General features: G+C 39.8%; 1 protein-coding gene and 1 pseudogene across 1 annotated transcript; both read right to left on the reverse strand.

The window, feature by feature from the left end:
- Window positions 1–6,504: 6,504 nt before the first annotated feature.
- On the reverse strand, window positions 6,505–11,592 carry LOC149255785 (putative methyltransferase At1g29790 pseudogene; annotated as a pseudogene).
- LOC149255786 (uncharacterized) lies at window positions 7,248–9,187 on the reverse strand. Its single transcript, XM_089457308.1, has 2 exons — window positions 8,952–9,187; window positions 7,248–7,665 (listed from the first exon to the last, which is right to left on the reverse strand). Exons 1-2 carry the CDS (start codon window positions 9,096–9,098, stop codon window positions 7,360–7,362), a joined length of 453 nt encoding a protein of 150 aa, XP_089313434.1. The 5' UTR covers window positions 9,099–9,187; the 3' UTR covers window positions 7,248–7,359.
- Window positions 11,593–22,690: the final 11,098 nt, after the last annotated feature.

The raw sequence follows: 22,690 nt of genomic DNA on the forward strand, positions 1-22,690 counted from the left end.
ATGAAAATCACCTATACAATTTACCAATTACAACAACAACCAACCAACAAAAAAAAAAATTTACTCAACAGACTAAGGCAACAAACTGGTCAAGTAATAATCCTCAAAAGGGCCAATATACTGGGACTCTCCATTCAACTAGGTATTACCACCTATATTTTATCTTGATTTAAGTATATTTCCAGTAACAATTCACCAAACTGTAGTCAGCCTATGTGATGAAACAATATCACCAAAAGTTCAAACTACGCATGTTACCAATAAAATTGTTGGCTAAACCTATAAACAATCTTAATCATCCACTTCTACCTGCCTTCTTAGTATTAGGATTTTACCAACATGTGTGTGATTAAGTTGTTTCTCATCTTTTATCAGCTACCAAGTTTGACAGAAAAGAAGTGCAAATTTCCTGCCTCCACTATTTAACAAATCTGCTAATTTCTGAATCATTCAAAACTTGAACAGGGCCAATATATTGAAATAACACCATGAGAGCCTCAAAATTTATGCCTCCATTTATAAGCTATCTTAACTAAGCCATTTCTTTTGGTAATCCAAATAACAAAAAAACCATTCCATTTCTTGCCTTTAAAACAGATATTTTCATCCAACAACTTCTAGTGGCATGCAGAGGAAGATTCATTATATTTTACCATTCACGCCAGTCTTGGTATGCAGAGGCAGATTCATTGAAATCAGATATTTCTTTTAGCAAAATATAGCAGTGTGATGAATATGTTGGCAACGATTAAATGACCCCTGGTCCACTGCAATGAGGAGAACATGATTCAATAACTATTCGAAGGCTTTGCATGTACAAATGTAGTACACTATTTTCCTCTGCCCAAGCTACATTTATGGTTGTGATCATCACAGTCTTGTTAGGCATTGAAGTTTTTTCTTGACCACTCCCTAAATCAAAGGCAGTTACAGATGAATTCAACTCTGAACTCTGCAAGAGATTGGCTCTTAATTGAACCGTAATAGCCATGGAAATTTATTTATAAAAAGTATGCCATCAACCAGACAGTGAATCTGACCTATTCATGCCTCTTTGTTCTCTGAGTTATTGAAGAGAAAAAGTTTTGTTAATGTCGATTGTTTTATCTAAGAAGATGCCTACTTATTCCTTGTGCTTGTAATAAGGCCAAGAAGCCTATGTCACATAAAGCACTGCTATATACTATCATGCTCTGTGAATTTGGCCGACCAGTATAGGTCATTGGGGCTGTGATTTCTTGATCTCCGGGCTATAAAAGAAGAAAGGTGGTGGACTTCTCATTCCACATATTTGTAAGGAAGCGGAGAATCTTTTAAAGGACAGTTCTAAGGCCCTTCATAATTTAAGGAAGTCGAGATTCTGTTTGCATATATTTGCAAGCCTTGAAAAGACAATCAGTGGGCATCCTATGTCATCTATATTAGTAAAATCAAGGAACCCTATTTGTGTATTGAAGAAGAGGCCAAGTCCTTATCACTGTTACAAGCGCATATATATAGATATATATACAAGTGTTAAAAGCATGTTCCATTCAAGCCAACTTGCAAATCAATAAGGAATATATATTCATGTCTTTGAAACCTTCATAAGAGGTGCCCTGAAGCCAATAAAAATAGAGGATGCAGTTATGAGAAGGGATGGTCCCTTTAGACATCAGTCTGAAAATGATTTTTGAAGAATAGTAAAAGCCCTCCATAATGTCATTATCTAGCAGTTGATGTGATTTTGTTGAGAAGGTTTAGTGGCAGCCCTCCATGTGATCCTATTTTTGTCTAGCAGCTGAAGCAAAGGAAGTTCATCCAAGAAAAGTATGCAACTCCTTTGTGTTGGCACCATTGGATAAGGGTGACAGTACCCTTGGAAGTCTAGAAGATAGAAGAAGTGCGAGGCACTTTGGAGCAGACCCCTGTAGCAGCGTTTATGAACATAAAATCAGAGGTATGGTATCTCTCAAGGTGCCTCATGAAGAACACATTGGAAGAAGGATGTGCATGGCTGATCCTATGTCTTGGCAAGCACAATGAGTAGAGGGCACTGTGAGGACACTGATTTTGGCATCTTGATTAGGTCATTGGGCACTTTGATGCATTGAGCCAGGATCTTATGAAATACGGTCTTATGAATATGGATGCCTGGATGCGAAGGACCCCTCCTCATCATGGATTGGGTAATTTAATGCATATTACCCATTTAATGCAGTGATTTAATTTTTTTTAGGGACTTTTGATATGCTATTTGCGGAGGTAATATTTCAATGTTCTTACAATAGGAAAGTCCTCCTTCAACAGCTAAACCACATGTCATGATAAGAAGTCAATGAAGAGTTTTGTTTTAAGAATTTGTTGATCTGAGTCCAATCTTCTCAGTGGATAAAGCAGTCAACAGTATGTTTGAAGATCTGATCCCTTTGGCACCTCTGCATCAGAATTCTGAAGCTAGCAGTCCTTCCATCCAGTCACCTGTGCTCACATAAATTCAAGTCTTGTAAACAAAGATGTCCAACAAGAAAATTTGTTGAGGATCAAATAAGTGACTCTAGGGATACATATATTTATTTGGATTTGATCAATGAATTAAAGAGAGTCCTATGGAGCAATGAAGAACCAAGTTGTTGGCCTAGTTCTATGAACCACATTAAGAAGGAGCCAAGTGTTCCTATTGTTCTGAGCACAAGAAAAAATAAAGGTCTGCTATGCAATGGAGCTATCTCTCTTTTACATTCTAGGCATAAGTATGCTTTTGGATAAGTCTTTTGAAAATAACTTTATTCTCCTAGGAGGCCAAGAAAAGTGCAAGAACACAAGAATATGCCAAAGGTCATTTCATGAAGCCAACCTTGGAGAAAGGATTACTCTGTTCTCGATCTTGTGGTATGGACGCAGAAATTTTATGGTGGACTGCTTAATATTAAAAAGCAGACACACCTGCACTTCTCAAAATCCAACATGCATGATCGCTGGCCTCATCCCTTTGAGGGTTACTGCCATTAGGGTAGGGCACACTACAGTAAGAATGGCCAAATGACTAATGCCCTTAAGATCTTAATTAAACAAATAACTTGTTGAATTTAATTAACCAGAAATTAAATTTCAGGCCATATCATCAATCACACAATAGCTGGAAATTAAATAGTGGAAGCATAAAACAGTTTCACACATACAGAGGTAATTTCTCCTTCAAAATCAGATTTTCATTCTTTCAAAAACACTTACGAAGAAACCTTCACAGTGTGCTAAAATCCAGCAGCTCTATGGTCAACAAATCACCCTAAACTGAGCAGTACAGTTGGCCCGAGAAGATACGACATGCTGTATGTCTGGACTGTGTTGCTTTATGGATTGCACGGCCCTATCTGCATGAACATATGGAACTGTTTTGTAAAGTACATGGAACTGCCTAGATCCGTATGAATGTACATATCTGCTCTGCATGGTCTCTCCCTGCTGTCGTATATTCTCTCTTGCTCTTCAATTCAGACAGTGAATCCGACCTATTCATGCCTCTTTGTTCTCTGAGTTATTGAAGAGAGAAAGTTTTGTTAATGTTGATTGTTTTATATAAGAAGATGCCTACTTATTCCTTGTGCTTGTAATAAGGCCAAGAAGCCTATGTCACATAAAGTACTGCTATATACTGTCATGCTCTGTGAATTTGGCCGACCAGTATAGGTCATTGGAGCTGTGATTTCTTGATCTCCAGGCTATAAAAGAAGAAAGGTGGTGGACTTCTCATTCCACATATTTGTAAGGAAGCGAAGAATCTTTTAAAGGATAGTTCTAAGGCCATTTATAATTTAAGGAAGTCGAGATTTTGTATGCATATATTTCCAAGCCTTGAAAAGATAATCAGTGGGCATCATATGTCATCTATATTAGTAAAATCAAGGAACCCTATTTTTTGTATTGAAGAAGAGGCCAAGTCCTTATCACTGTTACTAAGAGTTTGGACACAGTACACAAATTCTACATTTCACAGCCATAAAAATAACGCGATTTTACTGTATACCGTATCTGCTTGTTATTCCATTCGTAATTAAAGATTTATTTTGTCATTTAGACTCTAGAGTAACCACTTAATCTTCATTTTCTCTTCTAATCAAGTAATAGATCTACGAATCTAACTCTTGAAGTTGGTTGTTTCTGACAGATCTTCCACACAGAGGCGGGTGTTGCAGTCCTCTGAATCTCTTGCTGAACAATTTGTGGTGTTAGAAGATCCCTCAGTGTCTCACAGAAATACATTAGAAGAAGCAATATCATGTGATCAAGAACTCAGGAAAGCGGCTTGATCTTCCTCTTCATATTCTCTTCTAGCGTTTGGTATATATCAAGGAAACAGTTGTATGATTCCAGCATGATAAATAGTTGACTACATTTAAGCAGAGTTTCATAAAAAAGAGGAGAGAGCCGTGATTCCAGCATGATAAATAGTTGACTACATTTAAGCAGAGTTTCATAAAAAAGAGGAGAGAGCCGCGGAGAAACAAATTTGTTTTTGCATTTGATCGCCAGTTTGAAATAAAAGTATTGTCTAAAAGTGATTTGCCACCTTTTGATAAAAGACCACAATCAAGATAAAGCACTCGTGGGTTCCAAATTGGCTAAAACAACACCTGTGCTGAATGGCCATTTAAGGCTTGGTCTAGTAGTGTTTCATTTGTACCATACTTCATTACCCGCACAACAATACAAATATTATTCTAAATATGCTTTAAGCAATGCTTTCACCAAGTGATCTGTTAGAACTATTAGATGGTTTGTCAAACTATTTCTCAGAATTCTTTTTAAAATGCATCAAATATTTCATCAGTGAACAATAAAAAGCACATCATGCAATCCACATCATCAGGCCAAAGCTTGAATGTGAAAGCTTCTGCACGAGACAGCAAATCCTCTTCGGCACTAGCTCCAAGTGAATATAACTGTTTTTTTTATTTAATGAACCTCTGTATCTAATTTCGCATGGTACTTGTGCCCAAATAACCTTTAATCTGGAAGTAAGAGATCACTTTATGGCCATCTTAGTCGCTATTTCTGTCACAAATTTGTATAGGATAGATCCGGAGCAAATATTTCATTTGAAAGCTTTACAGCCCTTCAAAATCCATTTCATAGATCATACAAAAGTAAAACAAAGTTATACAACCGTAGGTACGATCAGCTATTTGATTAATCACAACCAACAACAACTCCATAAGCCATTGGAAAGTCAACTACAATCAGAGAGAAGATTGTATTTATATGTGGAGCAGAGCTTATCCATGCACAAAAATCTTTAATTTTATCATAGGAAGGAATCTATTTTGAACCAATAGCGTGTATACTTTTTTGGGGCTTCATAATATTTGGTGTTCCAATCCTAAAAACTTCATAATTGAAAGTCACATTATATTATTTGTAGACAACTATGGACCATGCAATTATGTAAGATAAAAATCATGATTTTTGAGAGAGATAAAAAGGAGTATCTTTCTTCTTACTCTAGGTGGAGGTACTTGGGTCTTTGTTAACTACTGATAAAAGTTGTTTCTATTCTTGAGCTTGATGGATTTGTATTCTCCTAGGCTTTCAACAAGTTCTCCTTTTGTTGAGGTATTTTAATCACTTTAACAAAAGAATGAGTAATTTGTAGCTCTATCAATTCATTCATTATGTTATAAGTCATCTTCATCATTGCATTAGCTTGTTCCTTGTATGCTATTCATTAGCTTGATGAAGGGTTGAATGAGGAGTATTATTGAATGCTTTTCCTTTACCTACTTGATTTCTAGGCTTGAACCTACTTAGTTGAGCTCTTGTTTGAATGAAATTCTCTTGATCTTTTTCATAATTTTCATGTTCATCATAGTTTTACGGAGTAAAAGTTTGTATGCTCTCTTCACATTGCATGCATTCTAGGACATTTGATTCTTGAATTCTTTCATTGGTTGAAGGATCTGAGTACTCATGAAGTTCTTCAAAAGTGCCATTTTCTTTCAAAATGACTACATTTGGATTTGGCGCACAAAATGCTCTTGGTCCATGTCCTTTGGGCTTCTAATTTTAATCAATTTGTTCTCTAGAATTCAACATCACCGTTTTTCCTATTTGTCATGAGATAAGCTTATCATTTCTCTTGATAAGCTTATCTCGATGAATTCCAGTTAATTTGCAGTTTCGCCATTGCAGTCAAAACCTACTAAACATGGCCATTGAATTTCAGCCCTTGACCATTACAGATGAACCATCCACATTTTTTCAAAAATCAATGAAAACCATGGCACAGTAGAAAATCCAGAAATTCATATTGCAGATGTGTTTTATATATTAATATGAATATGAAAATCTTGGAGCCCTAAATCAAACCCAGATACATGAACCATACACTGAAAGTGGCAAATATCTTAAAAACAGGCAAGGGCATCATATATGTTCCCATAATTGAAAATTAAAATACATTACAGAGAGAAATGTTTATTTGTTTTAAGTTAAGGGACCTTAAGCCCATGAAACTTAAAACTGCATCTACAAGTAGCCTGCGCACTGCCTCTTAAGTGGCTTCTCCAAGACAGCAGAGATATACATTTCTTTGAGCTCGGGCCCTCTATCCAACTTAGGGGCAACAGACCATTTCAGCTTCTTATACCCTAGCTGCTCAATCATGGGCACATAGATCTTCAGCTGATCCATTGTGCAGAAAAAATGATCTAGCCAAAACAGGCCTCCAGGCCTCAGAATCCTATAGATATCATAGAGTACAAATTCCAGCGATTGTGAGGGAATCCAATTGCTCAAGACATGCATAGAATGAACAATGTCCAAAGTATTTTCAAAGAATGGCAGCCTTTGTGTTATAGTGATATACATGGGAATAACCCCTCTGGAGGCAATGAAACTGTTGAAGGGCCCGTTCAAGTTCATGGAAGTCGTACCTGTATGATACAGAAGAAAAGATACTGGTATAGAAATATCAAAAGCACCTGCACTTCAACTATGCCTCAAGTAGGACACAAAAAATAAGCAAAACCTGATGCTTACTTCAATCTCTAGGGTACCAGGTTCATTGTCGGGACAACTGGTCTTCAAAGAGGTTATATCTGACCAATGAATCACCATCTTGCTCTTCAGACCACCCTCCAAGACTTCCCAAACAAGTCTACGCTTTGCATCATAGCATTTTACCACCAAGTCTCCTTCATATCTTGAAATACGCTGGCATCATCAGCATCTTTATGTCAATGCAATCTTGCTAAATGTGCATTACTTACTACCATATCATGAGTTTCCATCAGTGGCTATCAAAAGGCTTGTTCAGGTGAACAAAAAATATTTAATATGTTCTGACAAGATTGAAGAATTTAATATGCAAACTTAGCTGTATTAATTTCTTATGCATATTACCTCCCAAGAACCAATTCTCAAAACCAAGGCTGGGAAGTTTGAGGCCTTGTACTTGTCAGCAATAGCCGGTCCTGGTGCACACTTTGATTCATTCTTTCTCCCCACCTCCAGGCTGGAATTATTTATAGCTAAGGGAGCTGCTGAGTCCCCTTCAGAAAGATTCATTTGAATAAGTTCTATGAATGAAGGTGTTTTCTTCAGCGTTAAACCCAATGGACTAGCCTCCTCGAATGGATGCAACAAAAATCCTGGAGAGAATGCCGTGCTTGTTACAGGGCTCCCCTGCTAATCCACCAAAACATTTAATAGAAGCATCATTGCCAAAGAGAATAGAAGGTAGATACAAAAACAAACTAAGGAAATCCACACCATGCAATGCCTCAGCGAAGTTTTGTAGAAGCACACAACTTTCTTAAATTCCTCAACAATGTCAAAAGACATATATTCAATTCTTGATACCCTACAAAAAAAATCAAGAATCTCAAGACATTCAAAATTTATTAATGACCAACCAGGTAAAAACAAAAATCTATTTGAGGTTGTAAACAAATTCAGAGTGCCACTAATACGGCAAACATCGTATTATTGATGATTTAAACAAATTTTGGGCAAAAACGTATTTTGAGCAAATGATGTTTTATTTAATTTTGCGCAACAGAATTTCAGGGCTCAAACATAGCTTCATACTTGTAAGTCACCAACATTCTTGAAGTACTCTGGGAGGTTTCAACCAATTGCTTATCCATTTACACTTTCATTCATAACAGTCTTGGTGACCCAGGGTACTCTTCAAATCACTTTTCTCAAAACATTTCAACATAGCCGTTGGAAAAAGGGAGGTGAATTGAATAGTTAAAAACTTAAAGACTCTTTTACTCCACCTCTACAGGTCCTAAGGAGAGATGTTTATTTGGTTTTGCACTAGCAAAGCTCAAGGCTCAATCTTAACTTTATGCTTATGTTCCACTCACGTTATAGATGAGGCTTAGCAGTTCTGCATAAATTTTCAAACATCATAGCCGTTGGAAAAAGGGAGGTAAATTGAATGGTTAAAAACTTAAAAATCTTTAACTCCATCTCTGCATGTCCTAAGGAGAGATGTTTATTTGGTTTTGCTTTCTAGATGTGGCTTAGCAGCTCTGCACCAGCTTCTTAGAAATTTTCAAACATTTCATTTCACTCGTTGCAATCATGGTGAACCAGGTCCCTCTCCAAATCACTCTCCCCAACTCCATTTGTATTCTCACAGGCTGATGATATGGATACCTTTAGGCTCCCTTCAGCCTAGAGACCAACCCTGATCCATTTATTTCAAAAATAAAGACTCACCCAAAGCAAACTACACTCCATAAAAATGAAAAGAACAATGAATATGTCCTGTAACAACCATAGGATTAAAGTCTATTTGTTGGTTTTATAACTCATACTACAACATATAATCAAACTCAACATAATCAATGATGGGTATGTTCATGCAGGCCAGATTCGTAATAAAAAAAAAGCTAAAACTCAAATAAAGGACTTGAAAAATAAAAATATAAACAATGAGCATTATTCACTGGGAAAATTACCAGATGATACTTGGTGCGCTTGTGTCTCAGATGGCGTTCTTCACCAGCAGTTTCATCCGCATCTATTTTTGTAGTGCCATCGTGATATTTAGTCATAAGATCGCTAGCCATGATTGCTAAAAACTCTCTCCTAAAACCCGGCTCCATTTCCACCACGGTTAAATCCAGGCCCAAAAACAAGGTTCAGTTCTTATTATTGTTATCATAAAAGCTGCCCTAAATTGCTCCCTGCACCATGATGCCGCTTCACCCGAACTAAAATATATATATAATCAAGCTGAATATAAATAAAAGACAAGCTCCCAAGCTTGATTTTCCCTATTCTGCCATTATGTTAATTAGCACATTCAATCAAAATCATCAAATTGGCAGCAACCTACAAATCCACTTATTCTTCTCTCAATAACCTCCTTTCTGCAGATTTCAAAGCTCGATTATAACTGAAACCCAAAGCTCAATTATGACTGAAACCCAAAGCTCGATTATGGCTGAGACCCAATTCACCTAGTACAGATCAGATAAGAGAAATTTGATCGAAGCCTCGAAAAAAAGGAGGGAATGCCAATGGTTGAGTGGGTTTCTAATCAATTTGTCTGCGTTCGAATCGGAGGAAATTTTTTGACAACTAAATGGAAAGGCCCACCGATAGTTCCTGAATGGGTGATCGAAACATGCAATCTCGATGATGCCCAGTGGCAATCTCGATGATACCCAGTGGCAAATCTGCTCAACCCACCTGTACATACTTTCGATTTTTCCCTTCTTCGCCCCCTTATATTTTCTTTTCTACGGTTTTCTTGTCGCTATTACAGGCATATACGTTCATGTTTGCTGACCCGACGGCCCCGTCATATCATGGGACCGCCTGGCAGCATGCTGTGAGGGAATCCAATTGCTCAAGACATGCATAGAATGAACAATGTCCAAAGTATTTTCAAAGAATGGCAGCCTCTGTGTTATAGTGATATACATGGGAATAACCCCTCTGGAGGCAATGAAACTATTGAAGGGCCCGTTCAAGTTCATGGAAGTCGTAATAATTGTTACATTCCGCTCCCTCATTCTCACGGCGAAAGTTCCTGTTCCTCATTCGATGTCTAACCCAATTCGAATTGTCTTCTTCTTCAAATTCAAGACCTCGTCGACAGAGTAATACATGGAGCCACCACCATTAGGGTGGGACAGACTACAGGAAGAACGCAATCCTGGTGGACTGCTTAATATCCAATACGCATCATCACCCAGCCTCGCCCCTTTGAGACTCTTGCCTTCAGATAGAACACACTACAGCAAGAATGTAACCCTGGGGGACTGCCTAGGATTCAGTATCCACCATCAACCAGCCTCATACCTTCGAGATTTAGTAGACACGCCTGAACTTCTCAAAATACATTATACCCCGTCTCCCAGCCTCGTGCCTTTGAGATTTCCTGCCATTTGGGTAGGGTCCATTACAGTAAGAATGTAATATGGGTGGACTGCATGGTATCCAATATGCATCGTTACCCCAAACTCATCCCCTTTGAGATTCCTGCCATGAGGATAGGGCATACTGCAGTAAGAATGGAATCCTCGTGGACAGTTTATTTTTAGAAAGTAGACACACCCACTACTCAAAATGAATATGCACCATTTCCCATCCTCATTCCTTTGAGACTTCCTGCCATTAGGGATCAGGACAGGGCACACTACATTATGAACTGAATACTGATGGAATGCTTAGTGTCTGACATGCACCATTGCACAGTCTCATCCCTTTGAAACTCCTACCATTAGTTTAGGGCAGACTACAACAAGAAAGGAATTCAAGAGGACTGCCTAGTATCTAATATGCACCATCACACATCCTCTGCCCTTTGAGACTCCTGCCATTTGGGTAGGTCACAGTGGACACAACAATGAAAAATGAAATCCTGGTGGACTACTTAATATTAGAAAGCAGACACGCCTGCACTTCTCAAAATCCAACATGCATGATCGCTAGCCTCATCCCTTTGAGGGTTACCGCCATTAGGGTAGGGCACACTACAGTAAGAATGGCCGGATGACTAATGCCGTTATGATCTTAATTAAACAAATAACTTGCTGAATTTAATTAACCAGAAATTAAATTTCAGGCCATATCATCAATCACACAATAGCTGGAAATTAAATAGTGGAAGCATAAAACAGTTTCACACATACAGAGGTAATTTCTCCTTCAAAATCAGATTTTCATTCTTTCAAAAACACTTACGAAGAAACCTTCACAGTGTGCTAAAATCCAGTAGCTCTATGGTCAACAAATCACCCTAAACTGAGCAGCACAGTTGGCCCGAGAAGATACGGCATGCTGTATGTCTGGACTGTGTTGCTTTATGGATTGCACGGCCCTATCTGCATGAACATATGGAACTGTTTTGTAAACTACATGGAACTGCCTAGATCCGTATGAATGTACATATCTGCTCTGCATGGTCTCCTCGACAGAGTAATCCATGGAGCCACCGCCATTTACCTACCTGGTTTTCTCCCAGCCTTGAAGATTGAAGCACTCTTTGCAGTCATCGAAGCCCTTCTGGTATTTTCTCTGAATGAGGCAGGAGTAATCCTTGCAAGAATATGCAGTCTAGACGACACTGGAATCAGGGGCTTTTCCCATGCTCGGCGCACAGATGTCATGTGGAAAGTCGAACGTTTTTAAATCAGACGGCTGATTTTTGTTCAATCGTCTAACAAAAGATCTAACGGCTACGATTAGGACAGAAAGGCATTTGGGGGAGTTCATTTCAGAGGGAAACGCCTTACGGCGTAAATATTAGGCACAAATATCCAATTATTCATAAATATTCCTAATGAATATATTAAAGTTAAAAATAAAATATCTAATGCAAAAATAGAGGTTTAATGTGTTGAAGGATGGTCATAGGCCTTAATTTATGTTTTAATTTAGAGGCATGGGCCTTAATTTATGTCTAATTTAGAGGCCCATCAACCAGGTTCAACAAAAATTTCCTCACTTCATGGAGGCTCTGCACGGAATGGGGACCATTACTTCCTAAGGAGGGAGGAATGATCCAGGTGGATATTGGTAGCCACCCACCTATTCCACCTAGACCTCCAATAAGTTTCATTTGTTTCCTTATTTATTGCAGCATTAACTATTTTTAGCAGTTTTCGGGTCCTGAACTTTCAGAGCAGTTTTGACCACCTAAAAGACGTTTTTTTAAGGTCCACAACAGGCCTAGAGCTGTGGGTAGGGGCATGCCACTAATCTTGTAATACTTAGAGACAACTTTACAACAAGGTATTGTACGTGCCAAACAAATATAATATGACCAAGTTACGACCTCGGGAAGTTGGTTGCCCAACTAACCCAAATGGGGCCCACAAACTCTTGGCGTTCCACCTCCTGGGGTTAGGGTTTTGGTTGTTTAGGGTTTTCCCCTGTTTTTCAATAATGAATAGGCCCTTGAGCATATTTTAGTATTTTGATATTAATGAATTGAAGTTTTATTTCTACTTCATATTTTTATTTATGGTATGTCCATAATTTTTTGTATTCCTGTTTAAGTTCAGATCAGTGGTATCAGAGCGATTTGCTCTTTCTCTATTTTTCTTTGCATGTCCCCAATGAGGTTAGGGTATAAGGAGTTAGTGCTCAAACTGGTTGAACCTTTGAAAAACCAGCCTCACATAGCTTGACAACCTCCCATGGCAAAATAAAATATTGGATAACTTTTCCTAGATCCTTCGACAGCTTCCCACAAGCGACACATCTTCATCCAGTATCCACTCTAGAGGTGCCACTCCTTTTAAGGTACAAATTAACTTTGATATTACCATATTTGAGGGCCACATAGATGTAGACAACGTAGATAAATGGTTAAATATATTGGAAGGATATTTTTCAGTTCATGATTTTTCCAATCAGGAAAAGATTACCTTTGCACTTCTCAAAGTTGCCCCACATGTCAAGGACTGGTGGGAAACCTACTATGAACAAAAGGACGAGAGGGAATCCTCACTATTTTCAGTCGCACCCACTTGGAATTCTTTCTAAGATGCCATCAAGGAAAAATATTACCCTGTCACTAAATTAAAACATAAATTAAGGCCTATGAGATATTGGTCATCTTGGTCATCTTGGTCCTCTTGAGATATTGTGTGAGGTTGCTCCTCTTGAAGTTTTTGATTTATTATTAAGACAACATTACTTGTGGAAGCAACATGTTGTATATGAATCTAGACCTCACTCTGTGATTATTACTTTGGGAAATAAGTTGTACAGGATACCGAAGATAGCCCCGCCTACTGCCATCTCTTTGATCATTGCAAAGAAACGTAGTAAGATCATTTCCCAGAGTAGGAAATTTGTTTTCCTTATGATTTTCCCTCGGGACAAGAAGAAGGTTGTGACCATAGCTTCTAGACAAGGCTCCTTTGCTCAACAACAACATATGTACAAGGTCTTGAAAGAGTACAGGGACATTTTCTCTTCAGCTACAGGGGTACCTCTGCACTGTCACGTCAAACACTCCATCAATCTGACCTTGGGCGCACCGCTACCAACTGGACTAATCTATCGACGCTCTATTCTAGAGAACAATGAGATCAAGAGGTAGATTTAGGATCTGTTGTAGAAAGGGAGCATCGGGCCAAGCTCATCACCCTGTAGGAGCTCGATTGTATTGGTACAGAAGAAGGACAGGACCTCGAGACTCTATATTGACTATCGGGCGCTGAAAAAGATCACTATCCGAAACAGGTACCCAATCCCACGAATTGTTGACCTTCTGGACTAGCTCAATGGGGCCAAATATTTATTCAAGATTGACTTGAAATTTTGTTATCACGAGGTGCTTATCAAACCCTCCGATGTGTGGAAGACTACCTTCAAATCCAAGGAGGGCCTTTTCAAATAGTTGGTCATGCCTTTTGGGTTGAAAAATTCCCCCGCAACCTTCATGAGATTGATGGACGAAATCTTGCGACCCTTCATCAATGCATTTGTGGTGGTGTATTTAGATGACATCTTTATCTTCAACCAGAGTTGGAAAGAGAACCTCCACCATATTCGACAGGTCCTTCAAACCCTACGATAACACAAGTTGTGTGCCAATTTGGAGAAATTCACTTTTGGCATGACCCGAGTTCAATATCTTAGGTACATCATTAATGATAAGGGTCTGCATGTGGACCCAACCAGGATAAAAGTTATTTGGAATTGTCCAACCCCAACCACTCTAATGCAAGTTCATGTTAGGGTTCTCTCATATCACTTGGCCTTTAAGTCAATTCATCAATGGCGGAGAAAAAGCAAAGTTTCTTTGTTCTGAAACACAAAAAAAGGAAGTTTTCGAGTTGAAGCATCGCCTCTTCTCCACACCAGTGCTCACATTACCAAACCTGCAATAACCATTTGAGATTGAGACAGACACCTCTAACTATGCTATTGGTGCAGTTCTTACTCAGCATGGGCATCCAGTGGCTTACCATAGTGAAACACTTTTAGACACAGTCTGAAAATATCCCACTTATGACAAAGAAATGTATTACATTGTGCAGGCCTGGCGTCAATGGAAGCATTACATTCTAAGGAAGGACAAAGTCATCTACACAGACCACCGACCCTTGTAGTTCATACAGACATAAGGGAAGTTGTAGAATGATCACCATTAGAAATTATCCACGTACCTGCAACAGTTCCATTTGAACATTAAGTACAAGAAGAGAAACGCCAATAATCTTGCACACTGCCTTAGCCGACCACCAATCATGGCGCTGATAATTGTTCTCGACCTCCTGTGGGCACAAGACCTCGGGGTGGCCGCATCTTTACAAGAGCAATGCAGAATTCGACAGAACATACCAGAAACTCTTGGAAGGTAAGCACGTTCCAAATTTTCACCTCAAGGACACACTGTTATGCCACCTGGGCCACATTCGTTTTCCTTCAAGCGAGCATGCCAAGATGATTTGGGAGGCACACTACAGTGGGGTTGTTGGACATTTTGAAGTAGAGAAAATAGTGGCAGTACTGCAGAAGTATTTTTATTGGCCGAACCTTCATCAAGATGTTGGGAAGTACATTAGATGCTACACCATGTACACCATTGTCGAGTGTGGGTACACTTTGGGATCCCATAGTCCATTATCTCATATTGGGACAACATATACCTAAGCGCATTTTGGTCAAGTCTCGGTTGATGTTGGATACCAATCTTTCTAAATCCACAACTTTCCACCCCCAAACTGATTGCCAAACATAGGTCATCAACAGGATGATCATACACATTTTGTGTATGCACAACTCGAAGCATCCACGCACATTGGATGAAAGCCTCCCCTATGTCCAGCACAGCTACAACATAGCTCTCTATAGCTCAACAGGACATAACCCCTTTCAGGTAAGGCTGGGATTTCAAGCATCATGTTCCATTGATGTGGCCAAACCATTTGCAGCTAATTAAGCAGATTCGAATCGCATCCAATCCGAAGCCGATAGGGCTAACAGCTTCATTGAGTACATTCAACACATCTGCCAGTAGGTCCATGATATGTTGGATAGAGCCAATGCTAAGTACAAGCAACTCCATGATCTACATCGAGTATTGCACAAGTTCCAGGTGGGCAACAAAGTTTGGCTACATTTGCAGAAGGAGCACCTCGCTGGACCCCACCACAAGCTTCACCCACTCCAATATGGGCCATACACCATCACCAAGGCTATAGGGGATAATTCCTTCGAGGTCAAAATTCCAAATTCCTTGGTTTGCATTCAGTGTTCACTGTAGATCACCTTCGACCACATTTTTCACCATTGTTGGACACATGTGACATTGCAGAATAACTCACACCAATAGAGATAAACTCAGACTGCATGGAATAGGTAACAACTGATCACATCATGGACACGTAGATCAAGAACACTCACCAACAGAGGATCCAACTATATTAAGTTTTCAAAGCATACCAAGTCCTTCAACAAGGCAAGTGGTTCACCAAGGACCAGGTTCAGTAGAAATTTCCTCATCTTATGGAGGTTTTGCGTGCAATGGGGACCATTGCTTCCTAAGGAGGGAGGACTGATCCATATGGATATTGGTAGCCACCCGCCTATTCCATCAAGACCTCCAGTTGGTTTCATATGTTTCCTTGTTTATTGCAACATTTACTATTTTTAGCAATTTTTCGGGTCTTGAACTTCCGAAGCCGTTTTGACCCCCTAAACGAATTTTTTTTTTAGGTCTGCAGTAGGCCCAAGGCCATAGGAAAGGGTCTACCACAAATCCTATAGTACTCGGAGAGACCTTTCCAACAAGGTATCGTACACGTCAAACGAAGATAATATGACCAAGTTATGACCCCGGGAAGTTGGTTGCCCAACAAACCCCAATGGGGCCCACAAACTCTTAGTGTTCCATCTCCTGGGGTGATGGTTTTGGATTTTTATGGTTTTCCCTTGTTGTTCAATAATAAATAGGCCCTTGAACCTCATTGTAACATAGCTCAGAGGCATGTAGCCGCCACATCTCTTCTTAGAGATAAGCTACCATCGCCCGAGCTAGTTTATTTCCATTATGTTTGTAAGCATATTTTAGTATTTTGATATTAATGAAATGAAGTGTTATTTCTGCTGCATCTTTATATTTATGGTTATATCTGTAATTTGTTGCATTCTTGTTTAAGTTCGGATCAGTGGTATCATAGCGGTCTACTCTTTCTCTGTTTTTCTTTGCATGTCCCCAACGAGGTCAAGGTATAAGGAGTTAGGGCTCGAACTAGTTGAACCTTTTCAAGACCAGCCTCACAAACCCTGACGACCTCCCATGGAAGAAGAAAAGAAAGATGAGGGGGTAGGAGATCCTTTCAAAATATTGCTCGAGGAAGCCCTCGAGTGACAGAGGAATGCGATGATGGATAAATTTTCCTAGATCCTTCGACGACTACCCACAGGCGATGCATCTTCATCCAACAACCACTCTAGAGGCACCAATCCTTTTAAGGTACAATTTAACTTTGATATTCCCATATTTGAGGGCCAAATAAATTCAACCACCGTAGATAAAGGGTTAAATCTATTGGAAGGATATTTTCTAGTTCATGACTTTTCCAATTGGGAAAAGATTACTTTTGCACTTCTCAAAGTCACCCCACATGTCAAGGACTGGTGGGAAACCTACTGTGAACAAAAGGACGAGAGGGAATCCTCACTATTTTCAGCCGTACCCACTTGGAATTCTTTTCGAGATGCCATCAAGGAACAATATTATCTTTTTGGGAGCTATGAAGATAAATACGTAAAGTCGACCACGCTACGGTAGGAAAGGGACCAAGATGGGTCAGAGTCCACAAATTTTTTCCATACCCTTCGTATGACGCTGGGTATCAAGGATTCTGAGTGGCATTTGGTACTCAAGTACCACAAATGTCTATACAAGTACATCCTGGAAGAGATGGAGTTCTTGGACATATCCTCGCTCGACATGACGTACTAATACACTGTTAATTTTGACCAGATGTTTAAATAGAAGAAGTGATGCTTTCGATCTGTGAATCCGAAGCAAGGAAGAGGAGCCCCCAAACCAAAGAGAAAGGGACAAAGCCAAGGCAGGCTGACCTAGGGAAACCCATCGACGCTGTAAGAAAAGAAAAACACCACTAAGACAAAGAAGGACACAGGAAAATGGTGTGAGTTCCATAAGAGCTCCACTCACAACATAAGTGAGTCTCGGGCCAAGCAGTCACTAGTGGCTGAGATGAAGTCTTCCAAATCAGATGCATGTTCTAACTCTGAGTCAAAACCAACAAGGGGAATGACAAAGGAAAGAAGATCATTGACGCAAAGCCAAGTTCCACCGTGGCCACCACCAAGATCCAGAAGAATGAGCCTAAAGATCCAAACGATGGGGGATGCCTCTTCCCCTCATAGATGTGGGTGAAGGGTTCTCCGTTGTAGTTAATTTTCGACATCGGGAGCCAAACAAACCTAATTTCGATAGAGGTTGTGAAATGGTTTGGTGTACTAACTATGATTCTTCTGCAACTGTACACCATCAGATGGCTTCACCAAGGATGATATCTCCACGTTAGACAGTAGTGTCACCTTCCCTACAGCATCAGGCCCTTCACGGATGATGTATTATGTGATGTTGCTCCTCTTGAAGTTTGTGATGTATTATTAGGACAACCATACTTGTGGAAACATGTTTTATATGAGTCTAACCTTGCTCTGTGATTATTACTTTGGGAAATAAGTTATACAGGATACCAGAGGTAGCCTCACCTACCGTCATCTCTTTGATCACTACAAAGAAATGCAGTAACATCATTTCCCAAACCAGGAAATTTTTTTTCCTTATGATTCACCCTCAAGGCATGAAGAAGTTTGTGCCAAGAATTCTATATAGGGCTCCTACACACATCAGCAACATGGACAAGATCATAGAAGAGTACAGGGACATTTTCGCCTCACCTACAAGGGTACCTCTGCATTGTCAGGTCAAGCATTCCATCGATCTGACCCCGGGCACACCGCTACCCAATGGACCAATCTATCGATGCTTTGTTCTCGAGAACGATGATATCAAGAGGCAGATTCAAGAGTTGTTGTAGAAAGGGAACATTAGGCCAAGCTGATCACCCTGTGGGATCTTGATTGTATTGGTACAAAAGAAGGATGAGACTTGAAGACTCTGTATTGACTATCAAGCATTGAACAAGATCACTGTCCAAAATACGTACCCAATCCCATGGATTTATGACCTTCTGGACTAGCTCAAGGGGGGTAAATATTTCAGAAAGAATGAATTGAAGTTTGGTTATCACCATGTGCATATCGAATCCTCCGATGTGTGGAAGACTACCTTCAAATCCTAGGAGGGACTTTCCGAATGGTTTGTCACGCCTTTCGGGTTGACGAATTACCCCACAACCTTCATGAGATTGATGAACAACATCTTGGGACCCTTCACCAATTCATTTTTGATGGTGTATTTAGATGACATCTTGATCTATAGCCAGAGTTGGGAGGAGCACCTCCACCATATTTGAGAGGTCCTTCAAACCCTACGACATCACAAGTTGTGTGCCAATTTGGAGAAATGCACTTTTGGCATGACCCAAGTTCAATAGCTTGGGTACATCATTAATGAGCATGGTGTGCATGTGGAACCAGCTAAGATACAAGTCATTCAGGATTCACCAGCCCCAACCACTCTAACAGAGCTCCACAACTTTATGGGTCTTGCCAATTTCTACCGCACGTTCGTGTTGGGGTTCTCTCATATCACTTGGCCTTTAATTCAACTCACCAAGGGCAGCGCAGAAGAAAAAAATTTTGGTCTGAAACCCAACAAAAGGCATTTGACGAGCTGAAGCATTGCCTCTGCTCTGCACCAGTTCTCACATTACTAGACATGCATCAACCATTTGAGATTGAGACACATGCCTACGACTATGTTATTGGTGCAGTTCTTACTCAACAAGGGCATCCATTGGCTTACCATAGTGAGAAACTTTCAGGCACAATCCGAAATTATCCCACTTATGACAAAGAAATGTATTCCATTGTGCAAATATGCCATCAATGGAAGCGTTACATTCTAGGGAAGGAAACGGTCATCCACACAGACCACCGACCCCTACAGTTCATACAGACATAAGGGAAGTTGCAGGACGATCGCCTTTAGAAATGGTCCATGTACCTGCAATAGTTCCATTTAAACATCAAGTACAAGAAGGGCAGCACAAATAATTTTGCAAACTGCCTCAACTGACTACCATTCATGGCGCTGATCACTATGCTCGACTCCTATGGGCATGAGACTTCAGGGTGGCCAAATCTTTACAAGAGTGATCTAGAATTCGACAACACATACCAGACACTCCTGGAAGGTAAGAAAGTTCCAAATTTTCACCTCTAGGATGCATTGTTATGCCACCTGGGGCACATATATGTTCCTTCAAGCAAGCATGCCAAGATGATTTGGGAAGTGCACTATAGTCGGGTTGCTCGACAATTTGGTGTAAAGAAAACAATGGCAGTATTGGAAAAGTATTATTATTGGTTGAACCTTTGTCAGGATGTTGGGAAGTACATTAGTTCCTGCACCGCCTACATCATTGCCAAACCAATCATTAAGAAGCAAGGCCTATATACTCCTCCTCCTACTCCTATTCGACCTTGGGAATCCATCTCAATGGATTACATATCAGGCCTTCCTTCTACTAAGCATGACAATGACTATGTTTTCGTGTCTTGACAGATTCTCTAAGATGGCCATCATGGTGGCCTGCAAGAAGAGTTTCATAATAGAGGCCATTGCTAAGCTCTTCTTTGAGTGAGTGTAGGTACATTTTGGGATCCTGCAGTCCATTATCTCAGATCAGGATAGCAAATTCCTAAGTAGATTTTGGTCAAGTCTCTGTTCAATGCTTGATACCAAACTTACTAAGTCCATGACTTTCCACCCACAAATTGATGGCCAAACAGAGGTCAACAATTGGATGATCGTAAACATTTTGCACATGTACAACTCGAAGCATCCAAACACATGGGATGAACGCCTCCCCTATGTCCAACATAGCTACAACAGAGCTCTCCATAGTTCAATGGGCCATAGCCCCTTTCAGGTAGGGTTGGGATTTTAGCCATTATGTCCCATTGATGTGGCCATACCATTTGCAACTATTTAGGCATATTCGACTCATGCCAAGTCTGAAGCTAACAAGGCTGACAACTTCATTGAGCACATTCAACACATCCACCATTAGTTCCATGATATATTGGATAGATCCAATGCCATGTACAAGTAGTGCCATGATTAGCATCGAGTGTCGCATAAGTTCCAGGTGGGCGACAAAGTTTGGCTACATTTGCAAAAGGAGAACCTCACTAGACCCCACCGTAAACATCGCCTACTCCGATATGGTCCATACACCATTACCAAGGCTGTAAGGGACATTGATTTCGAGCTTAGCATTCCACCATTCCTTGGTATACACCCAGTGTTCAATGTAGACTACCTTCAGCCATATTTTACACCAGTTTTGTGTTGGGAATAACACTGAGAGGGGGGGTGAATCAGTATTTATCAAATCAATAAATTTTTCATTTCATACTTAGATTTATATATGCTACTTCAATGAAGGGAAATCACGTGTGCATGCAATTGTCCTTAAGGAAGCCAATGTATATCCAATGAACTTATGATTCAGTTAATTCATCATATGTTGATATTTAATCTGTACTTTATTAACCATTTAAACAGTAACCATGTGCAGTAATAAAAGAATAAACCATCACACATAAGCAACACACATGAACACCAAGATTTAAGGTGGAAACCCAATGCGGGAGAAAAACCACCTGCTGTTGTCGTCTCTATCTTCTTTTAATATAAGAAAAACCAGTTTACAATCTTGTATTGGCACAGACTCATACCAGTACATAGGCACCCACCTGCAGAAGGCTACAACCTTCTCTTTTTCTCCAGCTTCTACTGGAAGGGAGCTACAACCCCCTAGCTCTTGTACTAGCCAATATGTTTACTAGTACGTAGGTGCCGGCTTACAGAAGCATCCAACCTTCACTCGTTCTCCAGCTACTGTTGGAAGGGAGCTCCAACCCCTTGGCTCTTGTACTGGCCAATATTTTTACTAGTACGTAGGCGTCGACCTATAGAAGGCTACGACCTTCTCTCTTCCTCCAGGGACCATGTTTCATAAATTTTCAGACTGGATACTCCTGGTACACAACAACACGATATGAAGGCCATGTTTCATCAAATTTTCATACTGGATCCATCAACAACATTGAAGCTCAAAATCAATCACCACTACAATACAACCAATCATTGAAAACCCATCATCACTGAAGCAAATCACAATCAATCAATTTGAATATTTAGAACATTGTCACTAGAACACAGAGCAGAACCCAAAACTCTGCATTAACAACCAGAACCAACTGCAACTTCAAACATCATATTTCATAATGTATACGCTACTTCTAAGTACCGAACTAGCATGTATACACACTTTCACCAAAGTGAACTAGCGTATAGATCTGCAAATACTAACTTAAAACTTCACAGTTGTTCCAGACTTCAGTCATACCCAGATCATAACATTTACATAATAAACATGTGTTAGCAATCAGATCTATACTATCCATGATCAGACCACATAATGATAACTTATTTCAGGTCTTATGATCCTGATCCATCATTAGATCTCATCCATCATCAACCACTTAGGTTCATCCTTAGTTCAAATCAAGCAAAGCACTAGAAACCCATAACAAGCATATTTGCTTTTGATCTAATTCTTCATGAGATATTTGTTACTTGCACACTTAGCATTTTGATCTTCTCCTTCTTATATACTTAGATCCTTTGTCAATACCTCGAACCAAAACCTCGGAACAAAACCTCGGACCAAAACCTCAGAACAAAACCTCGGACCAATACCTCGGACCAAAACCTTGATTTTCCATCCCATGTGCGCTTTTCCTTCTGTGAAAGTGCATGCATATGTATACTCTCATTTTTTTCTCTTAACCCGCGTGTGTATGCTGCTTAGACAAGGTGAACCAGCATATACTTCTTAAACCATTCTCTTTCTTCAATCTCTGGAGTATGATCTATAATCCTTTGCTGTTAACCTGTTGCACTGTGAATTGTTATCATTCATCATATATGTGAGTTGCCATTAAGGACAACACCTGTATCATAATGCCAACAATCTCCCCCTTT

The sequence above is a fragment of the Pinus tabuliformis genome, chromosome 7 (assembly GCF_031772625.1).
Source record: "Pinus tabuliformis cultivar Carrire ecotype Pingquan chromosome 7, CPIR1, whole genome shotgun sequence".
Classification (NCBI taxonomy): domain Eukaryota; kingdom Viridiplantae; phylum Streptophyta; class Pinopsida; order Pinales; family Pinaceae; genus Pinus; species Pinus tabuliformis.